We start from the raw sequence: 26,609 nt of genomic DNA on the forward strand, positions 1-26,609 counted from the left end.
TGATATTTCCTATGATAATAGGCCTACTTAATAATTTTACTTGAAATTTTGCTGAGGTTAATTTATCTGATAACAAAAGAGCATTTTTATATAAGTTATATGACTAAAAATGATATAACAAATACTACTTTTAAAAATAGTAATTTATGTAGGATATTTCTATATTCATAATATATCATAGATATTTGTTTATATATATCTTTGTATTTATTTATTTATTTTTAGATGTAGGATTATTTATTATATTTATGATTCACTGCAGAGGGCATCAGGGATTTCTACGTTGCATTATCTTTATCTAACAATCACAAACGCATTTCCAGATTCACGCAATCGACGCGTCTATTCCGAAACTGATGATCAGTAGGTTGCACGGGTGTTCAGATGAACGGTTTGCGCTCATTTTGCAACGGTCTAGCTCCTCTTAAAATAAAGCAATAATAACAGGGGGCTGTGGCGAGGGGCAGAGAGAAAAATAGACATGTTACAGCCCCAATGTCAAAAGAGTTGCACACATTTGTCCTGCGAGTGTGTGCGCGTGCTGTTCCAGCGGTGCTTTAATCCTTGTATGTAAATGACAGCCAATAGATGCTGTTGTTGAGTTGGGCTGGGATTAGCGGAGGCGAATGACTTTCAATTTTACTGGATTACAGAACAAAGAGAGGGGGAAAGGGGACACACTCCTCCGGTAAAGAAAACAGAAAGAAAACGGGCCAAACTGACCAAATAAATAACCTCGGATTGCATTTCAACAGGCTACGAACCATTCGAGATTATGACATTTTACAAAGTCGCTGTCGGTTTTCTTTAGATGGGAATTCAGCTCTCACCGTTGGATTAAACGGAGAATAAACCTATTCCGGGATTGGCAGCATAAGGCAATTAAACACGGGGAAATCGGTAAGGATTAAAGATACTTCTGTTTGTATATGTATGGGGAAACATGTAACGTTACGAGTATAATTTTTGAGCACGTGACTTTTTATGGATGTTGAAAAAGTGAAATTACAGATTATAATTTAGGGGGAGGAGGATGGCTAGGAGTGTTAGCACACTGGCTATCATGCTAACGCTCCACACGCGAATATGTGCCTCTCGACGCGATGTTTTAAACGCTTTTATGAAAGTAACACGCGTTAGAACACGTTTTAGATAAGATAACAATTTAACGCCTTTGCATTCGGCGTTTCTATCTAATTGTAGCCGCCACTCGCACGTTTTGTTTGTCCTGTAAAAATGGCAACACAATTTGCGTGCTAGCAACTTGCTGAAATAGAGCAGTTGTATTGTTGGCTGGCTGATAAATTGCAATCAGTCGGTTTTATTTCATACTCGCTGAAAAAAAAAATCGCTGTGGTTGCTTTGCGTGGTCACGGACCCTTTTTCGACCTGAGAAGGTCATGTTTACAATGTCAAATCTACCTATCAGTGGCTTCTAATCTGTGTCTACTGTGAAGACTGCTTTTTTAGTTTACGCGTAACGTTAACTGAATGTGTCCCAGTAACTCAAGTTTGCGGCTGAGTAATAATATCTCATGTCTCGACACTTGCTCGGTTTCCCTCGAAGGACTTCTCGCCTGTCAGATTCATTCATGGAGACAATGAGAGTTTATAATTTATGTCATGTGTCCCTCTGTGAGTTTGTACCTGAAACACGAACTATCTCAGAATGACCTGTATTTATAACATTAATAACTGTCCGTGTTTGTCTGCACCCAGATTTTATAGCGGACACAGTACCACTACCACAGTTGTTTACTGTACAAAACTAAACGTATATATATATATATATATATATATATATATATATATATATATATATATATATATATATATATATATATATATATATATATATATATTATACACATACCATGAACTGCATATGGAAAATTATTGCTAAAATGTATGTTGATTTAGGAAGTTGGACCCACTTTATATTAAGTGGCCTTAGCTACTATGTACTTACATTTTAATTAATAATTTAGTACAATGTACTTATTCTGTACATACATGTTTGAACATTGTACTTATATTTAAAAAAAACTACATGTAATTACATCTGTATTTAATTTCTGTAATTACATTTATAATTACACTGTTGACCCATACTTTACACCTTAACCCACCCTTAAACTTACCCATACCTCCAACCCTCTCCCTAACCTTACGCCTATCCCACCTCAATAGCAGCAATAGCAGCAAAGTGTTTTACAATACAATATGAACACAATAAGTACATTGTACTTATTTTTTTATGTAAGTACATAGTAGTTAAAGCCACCTAATATAAAGTGGGACCGGAAGTTAACAGCAGAAGTGTGATTGAACTGTATAGAACAAACACTGGACAAATTATCCATATTACCAAGACAATTAATTTTCTCCCAATATTTCTAAAAGAAACTATATATATATATATATATATATATATATATATATATATATATATATATATATCAGTGGTGGGCATAGATACATTTTTTTAATATAGATTAATCTCACTGTAATCTTGGAATTAATCTAGATAAAATGGCTCATTTGAATTCTGCCGAAGGCATTCAGAATATGTGTGCTACCCAAATAAAATAATGACTAAAAGTAACGTTAAGTCTTTCAGAACGGGTTTCTCAAGACAGGTGGTGCATTAGACCAGGGGCTCATCTCCTGTTTCCAAAATGCATCACAAAGTGCTTGAGAAAGCTGTAAACTAATTACGCCTTTTTCACACATAATCTGTCTGCAGTGCGTATGCATTTCATATATTTTTTACGCACCCATGTTAACGAATTCCAGCATTCACACGGCTGCTGTCTGTCAGTGTGTTCCAGGAGCGGTGCGTCTGCAGCAGTGCAGCGATCGTTCACGTACCAAGTAGTGGACTGCAAACGCGTCCTGTGTGAAAGCACAATGAACATGAGCCCGAGCTGCTTCTGCACCACATACGTAACGCATGCGGACTGCATACGCACTGCAGACGGAGTATGTGTGAAACAGGTGTGCGTCTTGTCGAGGGTTTCCATTGGGAAGCTTCTTAAACAAAAAAATTCCCTGAAGCAAATCCGGCGGCTTCAGCTGCATCCATGTCCATTTCCTTCGAGTCGAATGTAAACACAGTGGTATATGAATATGGCAATCATTCAGAACCATGCTATATTTCAGAGTATCATTATTCCAGGACTTTTTTCAAGGTAAATTATTTTAAACACAGTCATTTTAAATTGGTTTAAAACGCTGGTTTATTCACAGCTAATAATGATCACGTTCTTTTCGAACAGGGTTTTCAGTGTACATATGTGTTATAGCAGAAACACTTAAAAAGATGATAAACCTATTTATTTTGTAATCCTAACAAATCTTGATTATATAGTTCGTTGCATTTTAATATTTGTGTTTAATTTTGGTTTTACTCCAACAGACCTGCATATCACTAGTAGAGTACTACTGAATCTACCGGTGTCCTTCACTTACAAAAATTACTTTATTTTACAGACGTAGTATCATGGTATTCTTTAAATGACCTTGGGGTAGCATGCAAATATTTTATATTAATATGGCAGTCATTCAGTATCAAAGTATCATGCTTTCAGTATAATCTGTAAGGTAAATTAGACATTTGGCGTTGGTTTAAAAATGTCTTTCAGTCCACAAATTCCCATATGCCGGGTGTAGCCAAGTTATCTGTTTTAGCAGCAAAACATTCTTGATCTGAAGCACAGAACTGAATCTTTCCAGAAGCGGATCACAATCAGGGCAGTATCTTCCCATGCAGGCCGCGCTTTGTGTTTACTCGATGCAACATGTTTGTGTGCCCTTTGGGGAAAATGTCCAGGGTGAAAGGAATTAGGACCAATTAAAAGTAAATTATCAGCCTTTGAGCTGAACGATTTAGATACATTTGTGTTTCTGAAGGGATCTGTGAGCAGAATTTGTATAAAGGCTATTAGCAGAAGTATTGTGTATCAATGGCAGAGCCACAAGCCTCTTAGGGCAAACCCGCTCATAAAAACTACGTTACCCTTTCTTGAGAAGCCGGTAATATCTTTAAGCACCATACAGGCAGTAATTCAAGAAGTAAAGGAGCGGCTACATTATGCTTCCCCCCTCGAGCTGAGGATCTCAGATAGCGTGAATGAAAAAATGGCATTTTGGCTGGGTGGACTCGTAAGAAGGAGGAAGTCATTAATCTGAGCATTTAAGCATGTCAGTCTGGATCCCTACTTTTCCTGCATTTTTTTAAGGAGTGTCACCAGTTGATTTTTTTTTTTCTAGTGTTTTTTCACCCTAAGAAAATATATTTTTTATAGCTAACTCATGTCTTTTGGCTACTGCAAAGAAAGCTTAGTGTAGAGTACAAAACAAGTCATTTATACATGAAGCTTAAGGTGTCAGTAGTTTCTCCTGCAGATAGGATAAGCCTGTTCAATGAGGAAGTCTCACCAATCTCTTCTTCTTCAAAGAGTTTTGTTAATGTTAATGCTCAATGCAGAAATGTCTCAGTGTTTTTGTCTATTGACAAAATAAAATGAGAAAAAAACAAAAATGGTGGCTGATTTTTTTTTTTAAAGGAGAAACCCAGATCACCTTATAGCAAAACTTGAAATAGTGACAAAGTTTTGAATATGCAAACACCTTTCACATTTTCTTCATAAACTATAAAAGTCTTTTTTTATTGTCTGAAAACTTCTTGAATGTGCAACACAAATTGTGCTGATTCTGACGTCCATTATTACACTAAAGCATCAGAAACATACTCTTAAAAAAAAACAAAACTAAAAAACAATTGGTGTTGGATTTACCTCTAAACTATTTCCATTCAGAAATTCCTTTTTCACATTTTTTAAGAAACATATTGAAGTAAACTTGAAATTTTGAAGTAGAAGGACTGAAAAAACATACTCCAGTAATCTTTGTTTCATTTACAACTTCTAAAAATAATTTTTACAGTGTAGCAGGACTTTATTTTTCAAGGACCCTACGTAGTGAATTAGATTTGGCTGTTTGAATGAATCCGAAATGGACTATAGATATAAGGTGTTGGTGTTCAGATGTTGTATGTAAGATTACACTCAGGCAGAGGCATCCGGCTTTGAGCTGCAGCAGGATTTATGGGAGGTTTTCAGATGAGTAATAGTAGTACTGGGCTCTCTCTGTGCAGTCTGTGGTTTTGGCTTTGCCCGGAGGCTTGGATAATGGCTCCCAGTGTCTGGAGAGATTAAAGGCCGGAGCTGCATTGTTCACATGCCTCGAGATTAGTTTCCAAGGAAACGGATTGCAGTTGCCATGTGAACACAAGGCCCGAAATTAGGATTGCGTTATTTACTTATTTGTTTTTTCAGCTCACATTCGTTATCACTTCTGTTTTTATTGTTTTTCATCTTTAAGCCATAGTTTAGTTTGTGCTTTTTTTTAAACCCACCTTAGTTTAGTCCGTACTCAAGTTTACAGCTTTGTAGTTTAGAGCAGACGTGGCTGAAATCGAGATTGGATTCAGGGTCTGTCGAGGGGGATGGGTAAAGTAGTTCACTTTAGAGGGCTCATGCTTCCAGGCCTTGTCTTGCTTCCAAGGAGAACAAATTAAGGATGAAGGGTTTTACGGCAATAATCTGAGCTAGCTTTAATTGGTTGACAAAGGCTTATCGTAATTAGCTACTTTCACATGTGTGTGACGGATTTTGGTGTATTAGCACAGGGAAGGGTATTACTATCACTTTCCAAAGCTCCTTATAGGGTTTTCCATCCTTCAGTACATTTTGTACAGCTGAACATATTTTAAGTTAATGGGGAGCTTGAAGCCTTCTTACCCTTTAGAATATAATTAACAAAATATATTGGTTTGTTTTTGGACGTAATTATTGTAAGTCCATTAATTATGATTAGTTGTTAATGTTTTCTCATCATGTCTGTGCTTCCTGCAAACAGCAATCAGTGTATATGGCATATCGGTGTTTCCTATTCGCTAGGGATCCACCCAAATTAAAATCCTGGATGTACTTGGCCGAAAACCAGGGCTGCCCTTGACTAAAAAATGTTGTAGTCCACTAGTAGTCGTTCATTTTTAGCAATTAGTTGACAAATCGCGTGTTTGTATTAATTACATAATCTGATAACATTATCTGAAAATATTTGTTTTCCATATGAATTGGTTCATTTAAAAGTAGACATTTTTCTTTTTATAGATATATTTTTAATGTCTGTGAGGGTAAGCACAGAGTTTCGGTTAAATATTTTTGACCTGCTCAAGTTCACAGAGGCAGAGACGGCAGAAAGCACAGCCTGTTTGCTTTCATTATTTTACAAAAGCACAATTTTTTTTTTGTTATTGTGAGTGCACACCAATAAATTTACAAATTTAGAAAGATGTATTACTCTGTATGAGCAAAATGACAGTATTTTAAGTGAAATGCAAATGTTGCACCAGTGCCCCTAAGTTAACTGTCATGCAGTGAGCGCACTACTATTCAGCTTCCACACTCTGCACAAACACTTGAAGAGCACACATTTTTCTAGGTTAGCGTTAGAGGAAGCGGCCATGTAATGTTCATAATCGTGAATAGCAATAATATATAAACAACCTACATATAAACAAACCAAATTGCTAATGTACATTTAAAATGTAGCCTTCATTTTTAAGCTTTCCTTAAAGAAGTAATAATAATTATTAAGCATATGCAAGTTTCATGAAACCTCGAGTACACAAATCAATTCATTTCGAAGACAGACATCGTTGAAAGTAATGATAACATGCAGTTCAGTAAGACAAATGCTGATTAACTACCTTCTCTTATTTAGTGAGTTCATGAACAAAACTACTTCAGGATGAGTGGTTTATTTGTTTATGAATTGGATAACACTGAATTTTTTGTTTCTTTGTCTATCCTGTGTGGTCAACTCAATAGCAAGAGATGCTTTTCACTGTACATCTGTCCCTTATAGCATCATTTTTATTTGTGTCAAATTAAATATGGTGTCCTTTAAAAATCAGATAACAAACTTTGCTGACAATTTATTTTTGTGTACTTGTTACACGTTACATGTACTTACTATAGTGATAACATAACCTAACCGTAATAAGTACATATTGTTAATTAATATTACTCAGAATTTGCTTGTGTAATTACACTACAACAAGGACACCTACAAATAAAGTGTAACCCAAACTTTTGGTGGCACAGCTGTTTTGTGTTTTTAGTTTTAAGTTAATGAGTAATTCATTTAATATTTAGTGGATTTGGATTTCAGTGTGCTTTATATTGTGTCTTTCCTGCAGAAGAATGGCACAGATACGGAAGCTTGGCTGTGATGGGATGAGAACCAACTCTCGGCCAGAGCTCAAAGTTCCCCAAGTTTCAACCAGACAAGAAATCCTCACCAGCCTAGTGTCTGCCCTGGACTCTGTGGTAAGACTGTAACCCGCTCTGAGTTTAAAGATACTCACAATGTGTGTTTTATGCAGAATTTTGGTGGTGGATGACTTGAAGTGAATTGTGTTTGCAGTGCTCTGCCATGTCTAAGCTCAATGCTGAGGTGGCCTGTGTCACTGTGCATGAAGACAGCGTGATCGCTGTGGGAACAGAGAAGGGAAGAATCTTCCTAAACTCCAGAAAGGAAATACAGACAGACTTTCACAAGTTCTGCAGTGAGTTAACACGAAATCAAAGTTGGAACACAACAGTTTTGAATGTAATCTGCACATAATAGTAGAAATGTTCAAAGGCTAGTTGTTCTGATTCCACAGAAGTGTCCTGTCTGCAAGCATTGGCCGCCATGAACTCCCACGCCAAAGCTCCTGATGTGGACTGCAGCAGGACTAGCAAAGACTGTGGGCAGCAGAGCAGACAGAGAGCCTTACCAGACACTCATTCCAACATCTTCGTCCTGAGGAAAATGGTGGAGGAGGTGTTCAGCGTGCTTTATAGTAAGCTGATTAAGATTTTCTCTACATTATTACGTGAGCGGAAAAAGGACAGATAAAGGAGGTTTCATTTTTGGCACAAATCAAAACACATGTTTATCTACTGCGATGTAATGTGTTTCAGGTGAGGCTGTTGGGAAGAGCAGCCTGGTCCCTGTGCCTTATGACTGGATTCTCAAGGATCCCAGCTCAGTGGTTGTTTACGGCCTGCCTGTAACTCTGAGAAAGCCTTCAGAATACGACACCAAGACCTTAATGAAGATCTTAGAGCAGAGCAACCGCATCCGCTTCATAGTCAAAAGGTCGTCTTCTAGTTTATTCTTTATAATATGCTTGTGGAGTCATGGGCAGAAAGCAAAGGCCTGTTCACACAAGGTCTGAATTTTCTGCATGACGGAATTGTAAAATAAAATGTAAAACATGCTGACAAAATGGAAATGTGTTTTTATACCGCTACTGTACTAAAGTTTGGGGTGAGTAAGATTGTAATAGTCATCATGAACCATGTGACACTGAATATTGGAATAACGGCTGTTGAAAATCCAGCTTTGTCATCACAGAAGTACATTACATTGTAAAATATATTTGAATAGAGTTATTGTACGTTGTAATAGTACTTCATAATATTACTGTTTTATTGTATTTTTGATCAAAGCTTTGGTGAAAGAGACTTATTTTCAAAAACTTTTAAGAATCAAACTTTTGAAGGATATACCTGTTTAGCACTATATTCATTACAGGATCCATAAAAGACATCTATCATTATCATATTTTGTATATATATATATATATCATGTTTGACCTTATAATGAGTGACTCTATTGTCAGATCTCAGATGGTTTACAGATCATATGAATAACTGCTTTCATTCAAAAAAACATAATTGGTGCGAGGAGTTTGTGTAAGTCATTTGCAATCATAAAAGTAAAGGCTTTTTTTTGTTTGTTTGTTTTTTTTAAAGAAGAAAAAATTACCACAATTATATCATTGTTTTAACATTTTGTCACTATCAGCACCCAATGAACAAAGACCAAAAATGTGTGTGTGTGTTTTAATAGAACACCAGAGGAACCCTCTCGGGATGCCAAATCCTGTCCGGAAGTCAACCATCACTCTTCAGCCTCAAAGAGCGTAAGCAACCACGCCTCTGTCAAACCCTCCACGCAGGAAGCGTCTGCTAGCAACTCCATGCTCTCCAACTTCCTGTACGGCATGCCCATGTCCTCCCAGCCTCACCCAGACAGCAAGCTGGACCTGAAGCCCACATCACTGCACAGCATAGGTAAAGAGCGGCTGGGCATGTGGGCGTCCGCTGATGAGAAAGCGGTTCAGGCCAAGGAATGTGCTGACAACGGTAAGAGCCTCCTGGTGTTCTTCTATATAAATTGGCTGTCAGTATATTTCTATGGAAATTAGAGGCGCACTAATGATGTGTGATACTACTTGTAGTGTAGGTGCTGAACCATATGGATATGGTTCTTTTTTATGTACTTAACTCTGAGCTTATTGCTCTGACTGTGTGTGTCTCTTCCAGGCGAGCGAGTAGGGCTGGCAGCGGATCTTACTCAGAGCCCTCCCAGCATCCATGTCTCCAAGCGCCTTCTGTTCTCCATAGTGCATGAAAAATCAGGTGGGCGACAGACTGTACTCACCATTACAGTGTCTGGCCAAGGACATGCTGGCCTTCATTTCAGTGGGTTTTCGGGGTCCCAAGCAGTGTATATATCTAGAACGGGATATAGACCAAGTTAATTTCCGCCATAAAATACAAAGACAAGTCATCTCCTCACAATTTAAAGGGATAGTTCACCCTATAATTAAAGTTTTGTCATTATTTATTCACCCTCATGTCATTCCAAACCTGTTTGCTGTTATATCGTTAACACAAAAGGAGAATATTTGAAATCTTAATGTAAGATTTTTTCCATATAGCATAAAAAAGCCCCACCATAAAAGCTGTCCAAGCGACTCCGGCGCTGTGTTTCAAGACTTCTGACACCATATGTTAATGTTACGCATTGAAAATGTTGTCATCATTCATAATTGTATTAGTCATTATTCACTGCTATTCACAAGAACATTGTACAAGGTTTTTAGGAATATATTTTTATATAAACCAGGCGAATTATATATTAACATTCCACTCTGTAAAAACCTTCAGAAAAAAAACAGCTTTTAAAGATATGTATTATTATTGAAATCTACAGAAGCAAATCGATAATTGTCATAAAATTAATACTTTTATTTATATTTTGGATGTTTTCTTTACACTAGTCTGAAAAAAGATTTATGGAATCAAATGAGAGTTATAGAAACAAAATAGCACAAAATCTCAAAAACGACCAGTGCTTGATAAAACAATGGCTTTGCTTGTAGTGTTTTGCCTTTTGAGTTTTCAAGGCAAGACCATTTCAAAGCTTTGACTGAAGAGATAGAGGGAACTTGGACTCCTTTTTTGGAGCATGACATATTGATGTGTTTATTATAAACTGTTCTTTAGTTGATAAAAACATGGTATGACGATTCTTCAGAATTTCTCTCTTGAGTAAATAATGACTTAAATAAAACCATTCCTCCCTGTAAGAAAACACAACCATTTTAACTATGTTAATCCGTCTTGAAAATAAATCAATCATATCTAATGATCCACAAATGTTTCTTTATATATGAGTGGTATTTGCTAGAGGCGGGTGAGACGTAAAGAGAGCTGAACTTGGTATAGTGGGCAGTAGTAACGGGAGTTTAGCCAGAGAGTCAAGACCTGCCTTAATTGTCTTCTATGTCTAAAAGTACAGAGGAAAACCTCAATGTATGCAAATACATTTCACAAAATGTTAATTGAGACTGTGACATTATTGCTTTTGCCTTAATAGGGGACATATGAAATCTGATTGTTACATTATACTTTTTTTTGGTATTTCATGCACAGAAAAATGGGATTCATTCATCAGGGAGACTGAGGATATCAACACCCTTCGAGAATGTGTTCAGATCCTCTTCAACAGTAGATATGGTGAGCTGAAGTCACAATGCAGAATTCACGGCCTTCAATAAAAAACTGCATATTAATAATAAAAATGTCTGTCGAGCTGAAGCATGTAATTCTTTCAGTGTTAACCATGACATATGAAATACTAGTGCAAACAATCATTTTTTGTAATATATTTATTAATTTATTAAACCTTTAAAAAAAACTGAATTGTTGATTGTTGGCCTTAGAAATGTGTGGATCAAAAATACAGTAGGCTTTATAGGGTTAAAGTATTTTCTCTTATTCCAGATTAATATGTAGACAATTGTAAGTAAACCATTAGTAGGTTGATTCATCTGAAAGGTGTGCTGTCAAAACAACCAGCAACACTGGCTCAACCAATAGTGTGCGTTTGGGGCGGGACCACCTTTTTTTGGTTGACCAATGGCATTTAGGGGATTGTTTAAAAACCTGTTTAATACCATTCCAAATGGTTTAGATTCCATTTGGTGATGCTAGTATCTCAGAGTATCACATACTTCAGCTTTAACTTATCACTTGTTTGATGTTAATTTCAGCTGAAGCGTTAGGCCTGGATCACATGGTTCCTGTGCCATACCGGAAAATCGCCTGTGATCCCGAGGCGGTAGAGATCATTGGAATTCCAGACAAGATTCCCTTCAAGAGACCATGCACTTACGGTGTGCCTAAACTCAAACGGATCCTGGAAGAAAGGCATGCTGTCCGCTTTGTTGTCAAAAGGTTTGAAACTCCATCTAAACATCCCTTTGGTGGAGAACTAATGTTGACCTGATTAGAGAGATTTCCTTTTGAGTCAATTAAGATGAATAGAGGCATAGTCAGATTTCAACCAGAAACAGTGGCAGTGTGATTTGTTTCAACATGTTATGACAATGTGAGAGATTTAATTACTGATAACCTCTCATTTTTTGTCATGTAATTAACTGTGTGGCTTACTGAATATGAGTCCAGATATTGGTACTGGATATACAGAATTTTTAATTTGCTTCATAAAAAAAAGAAAAAAAAATGTCTGGTCGTCTTTGCCATCTGGCAGAGCAGCACTAGGCATCCAAAGTGGAGCGTCATGCTGTTTGTGGTAACCACTGCCATACACGAGCCAGCATGGAGCCGCTGATTTGGCGTAATGAGGAAATCTCCTGCTGCTTGGCACTAGACATGCATAGACAAGCATTTCAATGTTTCAATATGCTTATGGCTCACATGAACTCAAAATTTTCTTTTTCTTTTTCTTAGAATGTTTGATGAACGAATTTTTACTGGTAAGCATTTCCTTAACCAGTATTTGTTTGGCTCCTGTTTACTTAGTGCTCTTATTATAATGTAATAGCATTGCTATTACATAACACTGTATCTGTTTTTGCACTGTAAGAAGTGGAAATGTCCTGTTGTTACCTAAGGAGCTATTTCTACCTTGCCTGACCTTTAACAAATCATTTTTTTTTTCGTTTAACCTTATATAGACAGGTTTATTCAGTCTTATTCAATAATATTTCTGATTGAAATCAATGACATGTTACAACATTAAGCACATTTAAAAAATTTCTGCAAGCTGCTGGTAAAGTAGCCAAGGAAGAGGGCAAACAGGATGGTGCCGCCCCTGAAGATGGATTCCCAGATGGCCTCAGGGTCCCAAGCTCTTCTCTAGAGCTGGTCAGCAACACTCACAGTAGCAGGTACCAGTTTACCTTTCCTGTCACCACAGAAGCATAATATCTGTATTTTCTTAGATAGATTGCGTCTTTTTATTTTCCTGTAGCCATACGCTGAAATTTCAGCCCTAGGAAAGACTTTTCACCTGAAAATGTGACCTGAAACTCTGCTGAAACAAATCTGATAACTTTGGCTACATTCACACTGCAAGCCTTAGTGCTCATTTCTGCTTTATTGCTCAGATCTGATTTTTTTGTTTGGCTGTACACGTCATATTTTTTCTGGCCAAAATCAGTGTGGATTGCTTACAGCCTCAAACTGACCGGTATGTCCAAAAGAAGAATAGCAAGATGATTTCATGTACAGGCAATAAGGAGGATGAAGACAAGGATGAAGAGAAAGAGAGCAAGTTTTGCTGTCACAATAATATTTTCAGCTCACTGTCCCTCCACTGGCTAGCATCATGATTATCTTCCATAGTATCTGAGTGAACCAATTTATATGTTTATTAGGCGATATCTGCTGTATTTGATTGCCCATAATTGGCGTAATATCACTTGAAGTATACTTTTTCATATGTTCCGCGCTTATTTAATGCTGCTGTATGCTGATAACCAAGCATGCAATTATACGTCTTCAGGCTTGTATTAAACAGACAAGCAAAACTAAAGAAATCAGAAACAAAAATCGTTATTATTAACCAGCTATCCTATACTATAATTAAAACAACCTGTTGCTCGGTAAACTATTTATGTATTGTACATAAAATACATGGAATTACACATACTATTTTGTACATTAATTTATGAATATTAATGTTCATTAATTATGAATGTTAGAAAGGCTGGACTAAACCTTGTTTATTTAAGTGTTACCTCTGTTGTTTACATTTTAATTGTTTAATTTTATATAGTATATAAAGGAAAGTCTGCACTAATTGTTACCTCAATCATTTGAATTTTTAAAAATTTAGGTTTTAAAAATAATTTACGCATTATAAATGTTCATTAAGTTTCACCAATTTTCTTCATATCTCTCATTTAATGTAATTACATGTATTATATCGGCCTCATATCTGCCAATTGGCCAGATTGATTTCTCAATATCGGCATCGGCCATTAAAAATCCTGTATTGGTTGATCACTAGGTATTACTTTTCAGACTGAGGTCGCAGTGCAAAACATCTGACCTGTATCTGATTTAGTACCATGGTGCATGTCAGAATGGAAAAAAAAAAACATATTCTATGTTGTTTGTGCTGTTCACACTGTTCTGGGAAAAACAAATTGGTCTGAATGAAGGCTGGATTAAAAGACCAATAAATGTGACAATAAAAAAACAAACATACAATAAATAAATAAACATTTGCAATTTCATTTCCCCAGTAAACAAAGGGTACATAATTGCAAGCATTTTACTTTTAAACAAAAAGTGTTGTAGATATTGATTGCCAAGTATACAGATTTAACACTCCTCATGTAACACAGGGCTTGTACATAATAATCAATGGGAGAGTTAATTAGCAAGTCATTATCCACTGTTTTTTGCATTGATTTTTTTTTATTTATTTTTATTATATTATAGGCTAACAGTGTATCTTTATACAAAACCAAGGCTAATTTAAAATCAGAAATTTCTACTTTTGCCTATTGTGTCAGACGTTCTGCATTTGGACTTGAATTTTCTTTCGGGTGCATGCCTTTTTTCTTGTAATTAAGAAAATAATAGAGAAATAACTAGTAAAGATGCATTTGTGAACAGAATGCTGAAGGAAATCTTGTTTTTGTTTTAGATCAACAAGCTCCTGTGTCAGTCCTTTGGCTGAGTGTGAAGCAGGTAGATTGCCCGCTCATCATTTTAATACAGCTTTGGCTTCTGCCTTGCAGTTTTAGGGTTATAAAACATATTCTAAGTGTAAAATTCAAAATAAACCAATATGCTTTATTATTTCAGGGCCATCTGGAGACTGTCTGCCTTTGAAAAAGATCAAAACGGAGCCCCCAGATGGTGAAATTATCCAGGTGACAGTGCCAGGTATGGTCTCCCAGCCCCACAGTAAGGCTCACGCTGAGAGTTTTAATATTTCAGCTAGGGATGCATAAATCGGAATTTTTATAAATCGGTTTTTGTTCTTTTTTCGGCCGATTTTTCCGGAAGTGCGCCCGCGTGCACAGACTACATTGTAATCATTCGCTATGTCATTTGTGTGGAAGAGTATTTCGAAATCTGTGCGCAGGACACGGGCAGCCGATCAGTCCTGGGAATGCAGAGCTTCATGTCTGAGGCACAGATAGCAGGAAGCGATCAGCCGTTGGTGTACTGGCGCACAAATAAGCGCCCCTTTTCTGAGTGCACTGAAGCTGCGCGAGCGTATACTGTACCGGTCCGCGCCCTGGACACGATGTTCAGATCAACTTCTCACGTGTTGGATGAGAAACGAAATGGACTAAACTGTGACAAAACTGAAATATTGTTTTTTGTTTTTGTTTTGTAAATTAGAACTTGCAAACACATTTGAAAAGCCAGAAGTAAACGTTAGTTTCATATAGGATGATTATTTTTATTTTACCTTAAAATTACAAAGACTTAATTTGATTTAAAAATCACCTGCTGTAGCACACTGAAAAAAAACTGTTTCATTCATCCAATTTAAAACATTTTGGGTAATGATTCACATCTATGTTTTTTTACTTGAGACAGTAAGTTATTTATTTTTCATTGACTCAAGTAAAAAAAAAATATAGATCATTAACCAAATTTTTTTTTAATTTTTTTTTTTATTGGATGATTGAAACACTTTGCATCTTTGTTTTATTCGCACCAACATTATTTGATTTTAACTTTGCATCTTTGTTTTATTCGCACCAACATTATTTGATTTTAACATTTTGGAATAATGTATTTAAATAGCATACTTTTATTTAGTCTCACTGGTAAAGACCTTTTTTTATTATTTAAAACCAAATGTAAAAACTAAAACAAATACTGAATGCCGATTAAAAAACATCTTATTGAATGTGTGTTGATTGTGTTGTTTGGATTGTAGAACTATGCAGTTGTTGCCTTTAATTTCACGTGGTTACAGTTAATCTTTTAATTTAAGGCCAGTTCTCTGTAGTTTCAACCCAATTCAAAAACAAAAGCTAAATGCTGATGTCTGTACCATCTATGTTTGTATTGAATGTAGGCTACTTACTGTGCAGTTACTGCCATTAATTTCAGATGGTTACAGTTATTGTTTTCAATAGCCAAAAGCCAGTTTGGGCTATTAAATACCAAATAAACATCTTGTTTATGCACACTTTTCTTCTTTCTTGTTTGTTGCTTAAAAGATAAAAAAAAAAATCGGAAATTGGTATCGGAATCGGCCAGTTTGCTCGTAAAAAAATCGGTATCGGAATCGACCATGAAAAATCATGATCATGCATCCCTAGTTTCAGCCTGGCACCTCAAGTTTTGGTCTCTTTTTTGTTAGTTTACAACAGTGATCCTCACTATTTTTTTCACAAGAGCCACATTGGCAGAGCAAAATCAAAAGGCGAGCCACTTTTACGACAACATACCAAGTCACCTTTGCAAATGTGCATTTCTACATATAAATTGGACATCCCACAAAAAAGAAATAACACGGCCAATACATTTTCGTTTAAGAACAGATTTACTTTAATAGTGGGATGAGCGAAAGCTGGCATGCATGTCTAACAAAATGCCCCCAAAAGAAAAAAAAATCTCTATGTTTTCAGTGCTGATGCATTCATGTTACATTTAAGGGCACCTAAAAGCTGTCACAACGAACCGGCAAAATTAATGATTATGAATATGTAAAATATAGCAGAAGACATTTAATTTTTTTTTATGTCTGTCGGCTAGAAAGATGCTGACTCGTGATCTTCGCAGTAGTGAACGCGCCTGAGAGAAATGCACATTTCATACGGGAGGGAGAACAGTCTGTTTTCTTTCGTTTTGAATTGTTTTGTTTAAAAGTAGACATTTCAAGCTTTATATATAGCCTATTTGTCGGGTCTGTGAGGCAAGTAGGCTATACGCTGAGTTTCGGTTCATTCATGAGACAAACTCCAGGTTCACACCGGCTCCTTCGTATCGTGGTTATCTATTTTCTATTTTCTTCTTATTAAATCCAGACAATTGGTTGATGAAACCTTGATTAAAATTAAGATACAATTAATACAAAACGAAATCAAATTTGAAGACAGGCTTTGTGCTTTCTGTTTGAGGTCTCAGTGAAAGTTTTAAAGCAGTCTTAGTGCCGCTGTCAGAGCGCTCACGTCCGTAACGGAGAACTGTCCCGTCCATAAGATTTTTTTATTTTTTATTTTTATTTTTTTACATTTCTAAATAAATGCGACTTATAGTCCAGTGCGAGGCTAGGCCTATATGTTTTTTCTTCTTCATGGCACATTTTTTGACTGATGCGCCTTATAGGCTACTCCGGAGCGACTTATATTGATAGGCTACACCTGTATGAATTCTCATTTTACTTTTTGAACTCCATTATTGAGCCGAGTTTTGCTTGAAAATAGTCTACTGTTGATTACTGCGCAAGACTAATGGATTCAGGGTCAGGTTTGAATGAGCATGCTTCAGACTCGTGGTGTGAGCAGAGCGAAATTGGAGCGGGAAATGCAACGCTCCGTCCACCGTCCTTTTGAAATTGCCGCTCTGCGCTCTGTCCAAGATCCACCCGCTCGCGCTCCCCACTCGCTCCCGCCTCACATGCTCTGAAGGCAAGTGGCAGTGTGATACTGTAAGCTACTATGCGAGCCGCCAGTTATAGCTTGACGAGCCGCATGCGGCTCGCGAGCCGCGCAATGAGTAACTGTGGTTTACAACAATCATCTGTGCAGAAATGTAAAAGTTGAAAGCAGCATGAAATCCCTGTAGGTCTGCTGGATGGGAATGCATTAGCATATTTCATTTACTCACAGAGAGGAAGTGTGTCTCTGATTTAAAAATATTTGCTCTCATTTTCCACCCTGCTGTGCAGTGATCTGAGCCTTTGAGGACAGGCAGGACATCATATAGTGAACTGGAGGAATATCATATAAATGAACTGCACATTTCAGCAAAATTACTTCATGAACAATATTGAAAAACATAATTCTAAACAAATATGACTTTTTACCTCCTCTTTACCGTCCAACCTTACTTAAAGACAATTTTTACGTTTTGTCATTTAACATCCTGTTCCACTTGGAAATATGTTACATTATGTAAGGACTATGAATGCTGCATCATGTTGACTTTAAAATCAAATTGTGTCCTATTTACTTTTTTTTTTTAAAAATATCACTGGTTTATACAAAATTTACAGCACTGTTCAAAATTGTACAGTCAGTAAGATTTTATTTTTTTAAAGAAATTAATACTTTTTAGCAAGGATGAATAAGCAAAAGTGAAAGTAAAGAAATTTATAATATAACTATGTATATATATATATATATATATATATATATATATATACATACACACACACACACACACACACACACACACACACACACACAGTGTTGGGGAAAGTAAAAGTAATGCATTACAATATTGTGTTACTCTTTAAAAAGTAACTAATTACGCTACTTCATTACTTTTTATGGAAAGTAATGCATTACAATACTTTTGCATTACTTTGTAAATATGAAAAGGGCTTGATTGTTTTTAATATAAGAAGTTCTATTTTTTGAAAATGTAAAAGCTCTTTCATACCAAAAAGTGTAATGAATAAACCTCAGGCTGAAGGAAAAGTAAATTCATGTCTGTACAGTAGAACACAGGAGAAGAAGGTTCACCGCTCCTCAGCAATAAAAAAACAAGAACAAAGTAACTGGCGTTACTTTTTTGAAAAGTTTTTTATTTTCTTGTAAATTAAAAAGTAATGTGTTACTTTTACTAGTTACTTGAAAAAAGTAATCTGATTATGTAACTCACGTTACTTGCATTACCCCCAACACTGTGTGTATGTGTATGTGTGTGTGTGTGTGTATATATATATATATATATATATATATATATATATATATATATATATATATATATATATATATATATATACTGTATATATATAGCAAATAAATTCAGTTCTTTAAAAACTTTCTATTCATAAAAGAATTCTGAAAAAGCCTCATAGTGGATGATTCAATCAATGCATTATATTCTGAAAGGTATTAAACAGTTTTATCAGCATAAATTAAACCCTGATTAATACATCATATTATCAAAATTTAAGGCAGTTTGAATGCCGTTTCATTTTGTTTTAAATGTACATCCAACTTCTCTTTTCTCGTCTTTCTCTCATCTTCTACATCTCAGAGTCCAATACTTGTACAGAAGAGCTAAGTGAGCCTCAGGCCGAGCGGGTGACCCCTGACCTCTGTCGTCCCAAGGAGCCTGTAGCAGGTAGCTTCTTACCTTATGTAGTTCCACATCCATCTTTTCAATCTCGTGTCTCTGGTAGTACATAGATAATCCCAAACATATGACATATCAAAGCCTCTAAAATAACCCCTCTAATTTCTCATCCAGTTACAAATCCCTCTCCCCGGTCTGTACCTGCCCTCTTACAAGTCTCATAATCTTTACATGTACATGTGTGAGTACGTCTAACGAACTGCCAAGTCCATTCTTGAAAGACATTTCAGTGAGCTTAAGCTCAACATGGATATTACTAATAGTGCTGATTAAGCCACTGCATTGTGTGGAAAACCATGTCCTAATCTCTCAAAAGGAATTGTACATGAGTACGAACCTCTGTGAAGATTGAAACAGGACAGCGGCAGTAAAAATAAAAAAAAATATATATATATTTTAACTTCAATCAAAATACGCCAGTCTTACTCAAACAGTAGTCTCACCCGAGTCAGATCCAGTGTCAAACCTGTTCCCTGTGCTGTGCTAGTTTACCCACATCCAATAGAATTCCCTAAATAGACTCCCATGCTCCCAAATACACTGTGAGTCGATATGAACACTCAACTGCTCTGATGTATGTACACTATTTAACAGGAAGGAAACCTTGTTATTGAAAAATTGGAAATATCATGGAATTTTTTTATTGTTTTCATTTTTTAGTTATGCTGTAAAATATTTTGTCATCTAGGTGATGTTTTTTACAGTAAGTCTTGGAGGTAAGCCAGAGTCAGATGTTTTAAGTTGGCTCTTTTCCATGAAATGATTTGGTCAGAATGATTCATTAGTGAATCAGTCTGAATCTAAATGAGTTTGAAAAATCCTTATTCACTAATCATGAATGGCTTTAGAAAAGTAATAGATATTCATTGGTCACAAAGTGTGGTTTATACAGAATGTGCACTACAGTTCAAACATTTGGGGTCAGTAAGGTTTTCTAAAGAAATAAATACTTTCAGCATGGATTTATAACATTAATAATGTTACAAAATATTTCCATTTCAAATTAATGTTGCTCTTTTGAACTTTTTATTCATCAAAACATTTAACAGAGTTCCCATAAACATATTAAGCAGCACGAGAGTTTTCAGCATTGATGATAATAAGAAATGTTTCTTGAGCACCAAATTAGACTGGAGTAATGCTGCTGAATATTAAGCAGCACGAGAGTTTTCAGCATTGATGATAATAAGAAATGTTTCTTGAGCACCAAATTAGACTGGAGTAATGCTGCTGAATATTAAGCAGCACGAGAGTTTTCAGCATTGATGATAATAAGAAATGTTTCTTGAGCATCAAATTAGACTGGAGTAATGCTGCTGAATATTAAGCAGCACGAGAGTTTTCAGCATTGATGATAATAAGAAATGTTTCTTGAGCACCAAATTAGACTGGAGTAATGCTGCTGAATATTAAGCAGCACGAGAGTTTTCAGCATTGATGATAATAAGAAATGTTTCTTGAGCACCAAATTAGACTGGAGTAATGCTGCTGAATATTAAGCAGCACGAGAGTTTTCAGCATTGATGATAATAAGAAATGTTTCTTGAGCACCAAATTAGACTGGAGTAATGCTGCTGAATATTAAGCAGCACGAGAGTTTTCAGCATTGATGATAATAAGAAATGTTTCTTGAGCACCAAATTAGACTGGAGTAATGCTGCTGAATATTAAGCAGCACAAGAGTTTTCAGCATTGATGATAATAAGAAATGTTTCTTGAGCATCAAATTAGACTGGAGTAATGCTGCTGAATATTAAGCAGCACGAGAGTTTTCAGCATTGATGATAATAAGAAATGTTTCTTGAGCACCAAATTAGACTGGAGTAATGCTGCTGAATATTAAGCAGCACGAGAGTTTTCAGCATTGATGATAATAAGAAATGTTTCTTGAGCACCAAATTAGACTGGAGTAATGCTGCTGAATATTAAGCAGCACGAGAGTTTTCAGCATTGATGATAATAAGAAATGTTTCTTGAGCACCAAATTAGACTGGAGTAATGCTGCTGAAAATTCAGCTTTGCCATCCCAGGAATAAATTACATTTTAAAATATATGAAAATAGAAAGTGGATGTTTTAAATTGTAATAATATTTTACAATATTCCTGTTTTTACTGTATTTTTGATCAAATAAATACCAGCCTTGGTGAGCATAAGAAACTTGCCAACCCCGAACATTTGAAAAATAGTGCATTTACAATTTATTTTAAGAATTTTATATAATAATAATAATAATATAATGTTTTATTACAGTTTTATGTATTTTCAAATCATTTAATGGCTTTATTTTATACTTTGCAAGTTATTTATAAACATTTGGTTACTTTTATTATCATTTTTTATAGTTTTTATACACGAGTCAGGTGTAGAAACTTGGCATTGTTGAAGCGTTCATATTAACTCACAGATTAAGCATTTTGACTCATAATTAATAACACTGGATTTGTTATGTTGAAGTTTGCATTACACAAATGGTCACTGGAGTAAACCACAGGTGAGTTAATCATCAAAACACCTCCTGCAAGCTTGTAGGCGTTACACCATCAAATCATACACACAGGAATATTTCCCATGTGCTACACTCATGTTAATCTTATTCTGTTTGTATCTCTGCAGAGGATTTAACGCCGAAGTCTACAACACAAGGGCTCAAGAGAGCTGTTGAAGGTAAAACTCCATTTTGAAAGATCACTCAGCTTTGTCTTTAGATATTGTAGGCTGTTGGTGTGATTGTCCTCCCTTTCCCCAGAAGACATCGGAGAGATGATCCTTCAGCTGCGGAATCAAGTCGAGAGCGTGTTCAGCTCCAAGTACAGTGAGTCATGGACTGTACTTGGAACAGTCTTGAACTGTGACAGCAGCCTGCATATTTGCCAGTCAACCAGTCAAATACTTCTGGCTATAATTTATACAATTGTTAAATTAAGTCAAATCATCTCTCTTTCTTGTTCTAGGTGAGGCTCTCGGTCTGCCTGAACCGTCTAAAGTGCCGTATTCCAAGTTCCAGATGTATCCAGATGACCTGTATGTCACAGGGCTGCCAGAAGGGATGAATTTTCGAAGACCGAACTGTTTTGGAGCAGCAAAACTTCAGAAGATTCTTGCCGCCAGTAGTCAGATTACATTTGTCATAAACAGGTATAATCATACAAAACACATTAAAATGATTTAACAATTTTGTTCAGACTCGCATAAAACCACTACAGTGTCTGAAGAAGTGATGGAACAACAATGTGCCTTTTTTGATTTTGTCAGGCCAGAATTGTTGACAGAACAGGTCAAACATGAAGGTGTCTCTAAAACAACCTCCGATTCAGGTGAACTAATATTTTATTATTTTATTTTATTTTATTTTATTTTATTTTATTTTATTTTATTTTATTTTATTTTATTTTATTTTATTTTATTTTATTTTATTTTATTTTATTTTATTTTATTTTTATTTTTATTTTTATTTATTTATTTATTTTTATTTATTTATTTATTTATTTGCATGATGCATGACCAGTCCATTGCAGGGTTTTTGTTTTGTTTTGTTTTAACTGTCCATTTTATATGTTGTCATTCTGTATTAGCCAGAATATCACTTACTAATCTTATATAATGCTTCTTTTGATTAAATGTTCAGCAGAGACTGACTCCAAAGACCAATCAGATGACCCGGGACCTGCCTCTAAAAGACCAGGATTCTCAGGTAACACCATGATTAAGTTATCAGGTGTTGTACACGATAAGTTTGTGACTTTATTACATCCTGACTGAATGAAGTGATTCAGTTAATCCATGTGGCATCTTTTGGATGCCAGTTCACGTTCAAAACTGCATTCCTTCTAACCTTTCCCGATATGCTATCGCTAAACCCTTGGCTTTTCTAACATTGTTCTGCCCGCAGACAGTTTAGAGGCCAAGCTCTCCCGTATCGACTTGGCGAATACTCTGCGAGAGCAGGTCCAAGACCTGTTCAACAGGAAATACGGCGAGGCTTTGGGCATTAAGTATCCTGTGCAAGTGCCTTACAAGAGGATCAAGAGTAACCCTGGCTCAGTGATTATCGAGGGCTTGCCCCCTGGCATCCCCTTCAGAAAACCCTGTACCTTCGGCTCACAGAATCTAGAGAGGATATTAGCGGTGGCCGACAAGATCTCTTTCAGCATTACAAGGTGAAGCGCTGCGCCAAGTTTTTGAAGAGCTTTCCAACTTTTTTTGAAATCTTTTTAAATAAGAAAAAACAAAAAAGTGATTAACTTGTGTATTATATTAGGAAATCCCAGAGAATTACAAAAGTCTTTCTTATCTTTTCAGACCTTTCCAAGGGCTTATTCCCAAGCCAGGTAAGCTGTGAACATTTCATAGCACTGCTTTTTTTATTTATTTATTTTATTGTCTATATTTTTGCTGAACTACTCATGGAAATAAGATAATCAAATCCTTTTTACTTTGCCAGCACCACGACGAATAACAATATTGAAGAAAGGTTTCACCCCAATAAGTGGTAAGATTAAGGCATCATTTATGATAGATTTAGTGTTGCAGTTATTTATTGCAATTAATGCACAAGTATTCATGTGTACAATGGAAGTGCAAAGCATTGTGGTGCGACCTAACTAGATCATGCCTACTATAATCAATGGAGGTGTCACTTCTGTTTTTGACGGACTGCACAGCGTCTTTGGCCACTTTAGATAAAATTATTCCATTTGCAAATATACAGCAGTTCAAAAGTAAAATTTGTATTTACACTTTTCTTTGTTCGTTTACATGATAATGGCGTTTTGGGGACTGAAAAGTACAAGTTTTTGAAAACACTACAGTTGAAAACTGTGACGTCATGTGCGTACGTAGTACAGTACGTGTTCGGTATGTAGACATGCGAGGTACATGTCAATTTTACAGACAAGCATGAACATACATACACAACAATGGCGGAGTACATGGTAACTGTTGTTGCTGCTCAAGAGTTTGCTAACGCTTCTCCAGCAAAGTGTAGATTTACTTAAACAATATTACAACCAACAGCGGAGATGCATCATATACACACGGCATATGTAATACAGCGTTTTTGGCCGTTTCGCTTTGAAAACGTTGATGTGTATACGTGAAACTTTTTTAAAAACGTTTCCATTTTTGACTACATCGTTGTTGTGTAAACGTAAGATCCTGAGATGCTTTTTTTTTCAGGATTCTTTGATGTTCAGGCTTTTTTTCACTATGAGAAAATTAGCCATTACTACAAAATTGTTTAATTCACTAATTTAATCGTTTGTTATACTCTAAAATATATTACAACATTATAAAACGGCAAATGTCCTAGATATTTTCTTTGGAAAATAATGCAGGATAAGTCTAGCCTTAAACATGAATCCATGTAAAATCTATCTACTGTGACTGATTTAGCTTGCATAAAAAGTTACTTTCATGTTGAATCCGTCAGTAAACTTGTCTCATCACTGTCCAACAGAAGAAGATGAGGTCAACCGGATGGGAGAGAAAGTTATATTAAGGGAACAAGTCAAAGAGCTCTTCAATAAAAAATATGGTATGTTAATTACTAATAACTGATTTATTCCTTTGTGCAAACGTAAAATACTCCAGTGCTTCATTTGTGAATGTCTGATGTTCAGGTGAAGCTTTGGGTCTGGACCGCTCAGTCATTGTTCCATACAAATTAATCCGTGCCAATCCAGGCTCACTGGAAGTGTGTGGACTTCCGGATGATATTCCCTTCAGGAATCCTAATACTTATGACATAGTTCGGTTGGAAAAAATCCGGCAAGCCCAAAATGAAATTATTATCAACATCAAAACCCCTCTACAGTAAGTCTTGTGTAAGAAATGGTTTGTGGTTGTGTTGCATGAGCAATGCTTGCTGTGTTTAGTACTTGTACTTCATATGTTTAAGTGTTGTTTGAGCTCATTGATTTTGCCCTTGTTTAGGCCTTTTACAGAGTTGTGTTCTCAATCTTGTAATAAAGGTAAGAGCTTTCTTAAACTTTTCATTTCACTTTTGGAATTTATTTCACTTTTGGCAAATTAGCGCAAATGTGTACATCCTCTTTTGCAGAAGGTAAAGAAATGTCTACAAATCGACGCAAACGTAAACGAGTACTTGACAACAGTCAAGCATCCATGCCTTCTGGAGCAGACTCAACACTATCAACCAATCAGATTCCTGTCATGGTAAGCAAACGTATTATAGAGGAGTTGGTTTCTTTTTTTTTTTTTTTTTTAATCTTTATTTCGTCATAAAAGGAATTTTTATCCCAGAATATGTTTATAATCTGACATACAAAATGTGCAGAGCAGGGAGTCTTGAGGACCGGAACTGAGAACCACTGATGAATGGCTCATTTTACAGCCATTTTGTTAAAACACAAAATATTTCGAACACAGATTATTTTTGCACAATAAGACCATGAACATGGGGTTCTTTCAAATGAATTTGCATGTTGAACTTCAAAATGGCTGGTTTTTACTAACTGGACTACTGTTAATAGGTCTTTTTTTTTCTTTCAGCAATGGCCCATGTACATGGTGGACTATAGTGGAGTCAATGTTCAAGTTCCTGGAAAAGTCAAATACTAAGAACTTTCTGATTCCGTACGAAAAACTTCTACCATTAAGGGACCTTTTTTTTAATAAACCTAAAGTTTCTGAATGCTAAATTCAGCTTTCTTCAGAGCTGTGGCAGATCCTGTGGCTCGCGCATGGAGTGTGTTCTGGCAGGTATTAGAGAGTGTGAACTGTAGGATGCAGTTGTTTCTGAATGAAGTGATGATGATGGAAAAACACCGCAGTAAATCAATCTGCTAGTGCTTCAGTTCTTCAAGGAATAGTACTCAACCTCATGTCAGTCCAAAAACAAATACTTTTAATTTTTTTTGTGGAACACGAAAATAGAAATCATGTAAAAGTAGATTTGTTCTGTGTGATGATTTGTCAGAAAATGACTTTTAAAGGAATAGTACATGCGAAAAAGTCAATCTGTTGAACATGTATACACCTTCATGCCACCCAAGATGTAGATGGGTTTATTTCTTCATCAAAACAGATTTGGAGAAATTTAGCATTCGATCACTTGCTCACCAGTGGATTCTCTGCAGTGAATGGGTGCCGTCAGAAAGAGAGTCCAAACAGCTGATAGAACCAAACATTAATCCACATAACTCAAGTCCAGTGAAAAGCTGTGTTTTTTTAGAAACCAAAGATGTTTATTACTTAAAACTTTTCCTGGAAGCAATGGTTTGAAGTTAAAAACATCTTGACTAAAGTATTACAAAATGAGACTTTAGTGGATTACTAAACTGTGACGTTTTTAATCAACTGTTTGGACCCTCATTCTGGCGGCACCCATTCACTGCAGAGGATCCATTGGTTAGCAACTGAAGTAATGCTAAATTTCTCCAAATCTGTTCAGATGAAGAAAATGTTCCACTAAAAAATGAACAACATACAAGTTTGGTGCAACATGAGGGTGAGTGAATAGAAAAGTAAAAGGATAGGACGGAATTTGTGCATTTCACCCATCCAAGTACACACACACACACACACACCTCTGGAGCAGTGACAGAACTATTCCTTTAGAAGGTTGTTTGTAAAAGGAGAAGCC

The 26,609-nt window shown here is 35.9% G+C and overlaps 1 protein-coding gene across 3 annotated transcripts; it reads left to right on the plus strand.

Moving 5' to 3' along the window:
- Window positions 1-371: 371 nt before the first annotated feature.
- Window positions 372-25,635, plus strand: LOC132135437 (general transcription factor II-I repeat domain-containing protein 1-like). 3 transcript variants are annotated; one of them, XM_059547192.1, is made up of 27 exons: window positions 372-900; window positions 7,271-7,400; window positions 7,498-7,639; window positions 7,739-7,918; window positions 8,040-8,217; window positions 8,974-9,269; window positions 9,450-9,545; window positions 10,845-10,928; window positions 11,465-11,648; window positions 12,165-12,190; window positions 12,481-12,604; window positions 14,374-14,417; window positions 14,535-14,615; window positions 18,906-18,992; window positions 21,620-21,670; window positions 21,753-21,818; window positions 21,958-22,141; window positions 22,259-22,320; window positions 22,635-22,697; window positions 22,896-23,163; window positions 23,306-23,334; window positions 23,448-23,495; window positions 24,462-24,539; window positions 24,625-24,817; window positions 24,938-24,975; window positions 25,065-25,180; window positions 25,517-25,635. In XM_059547192.1, the coding sequence occupies exons 2-27, from the start codon at window positions 7,275-7,277 to the stop codon at window positions 25,583-25,585; spliced, it is 2,913 nt and encodes a 970-aa protein (XP_059403175.1). In that variant the 5' UTR covers window positions 372-900; window positions 7,271-7,274; the 3' UTR covers window positions 25,586-25,635. The 3 variants fall into 3 exon arrangements, with proteins under 3 accessions (XP_059403175.1, XP_059403174.1, XP_059403176.1); XM_059547191.1 differs by having other exon boundaries at window positions 373-900; window positions 22,632-22,697; XM_059547193.1 differs by having other exon boundaries at window positions 374-900; window positions 21,756-21,818; window positions 22,632-22,697.
- Window positions 25,636-26,609: the final 974 nt, after the last annotated feature.

Source organism: Carassius carassius, chromosome 4 (assembly GCF_963082965.1).
Source record: "Carassius carassius chromosome 4, fCarCar2.1, whole genome shotgun sequence".
Lineage (NCBI taxonomy): Eukaryota > Metazoa > Chordata > Actinopteri > Cypriniformes > Cyprinidae > Carassius > Carassius carassius.

Coding starts and splice junctions, on each gene's coding strand:
- LOC132135437 (XM_059547191.1), top strand. CDS start 7,275: ATGGCACAGATACGGAAGCTTGGCTGTGATGGGATGAGAACCAACTCT. Junction 10,929..11,464: donor CCTCTTCAACAGTAGATATG/GTGAGCTGAAGT, acceptor TGTTAATTTCAG/CTGAAGCGTTAGGCCTGGAT. Junction 24,976..25,064: donor TTCTCAATCTTGTAATAAAG/GTAAGAGCTTTC, acceptor CCTCTTTTGCAG/AAGGTAAAGAAATGTCTACA.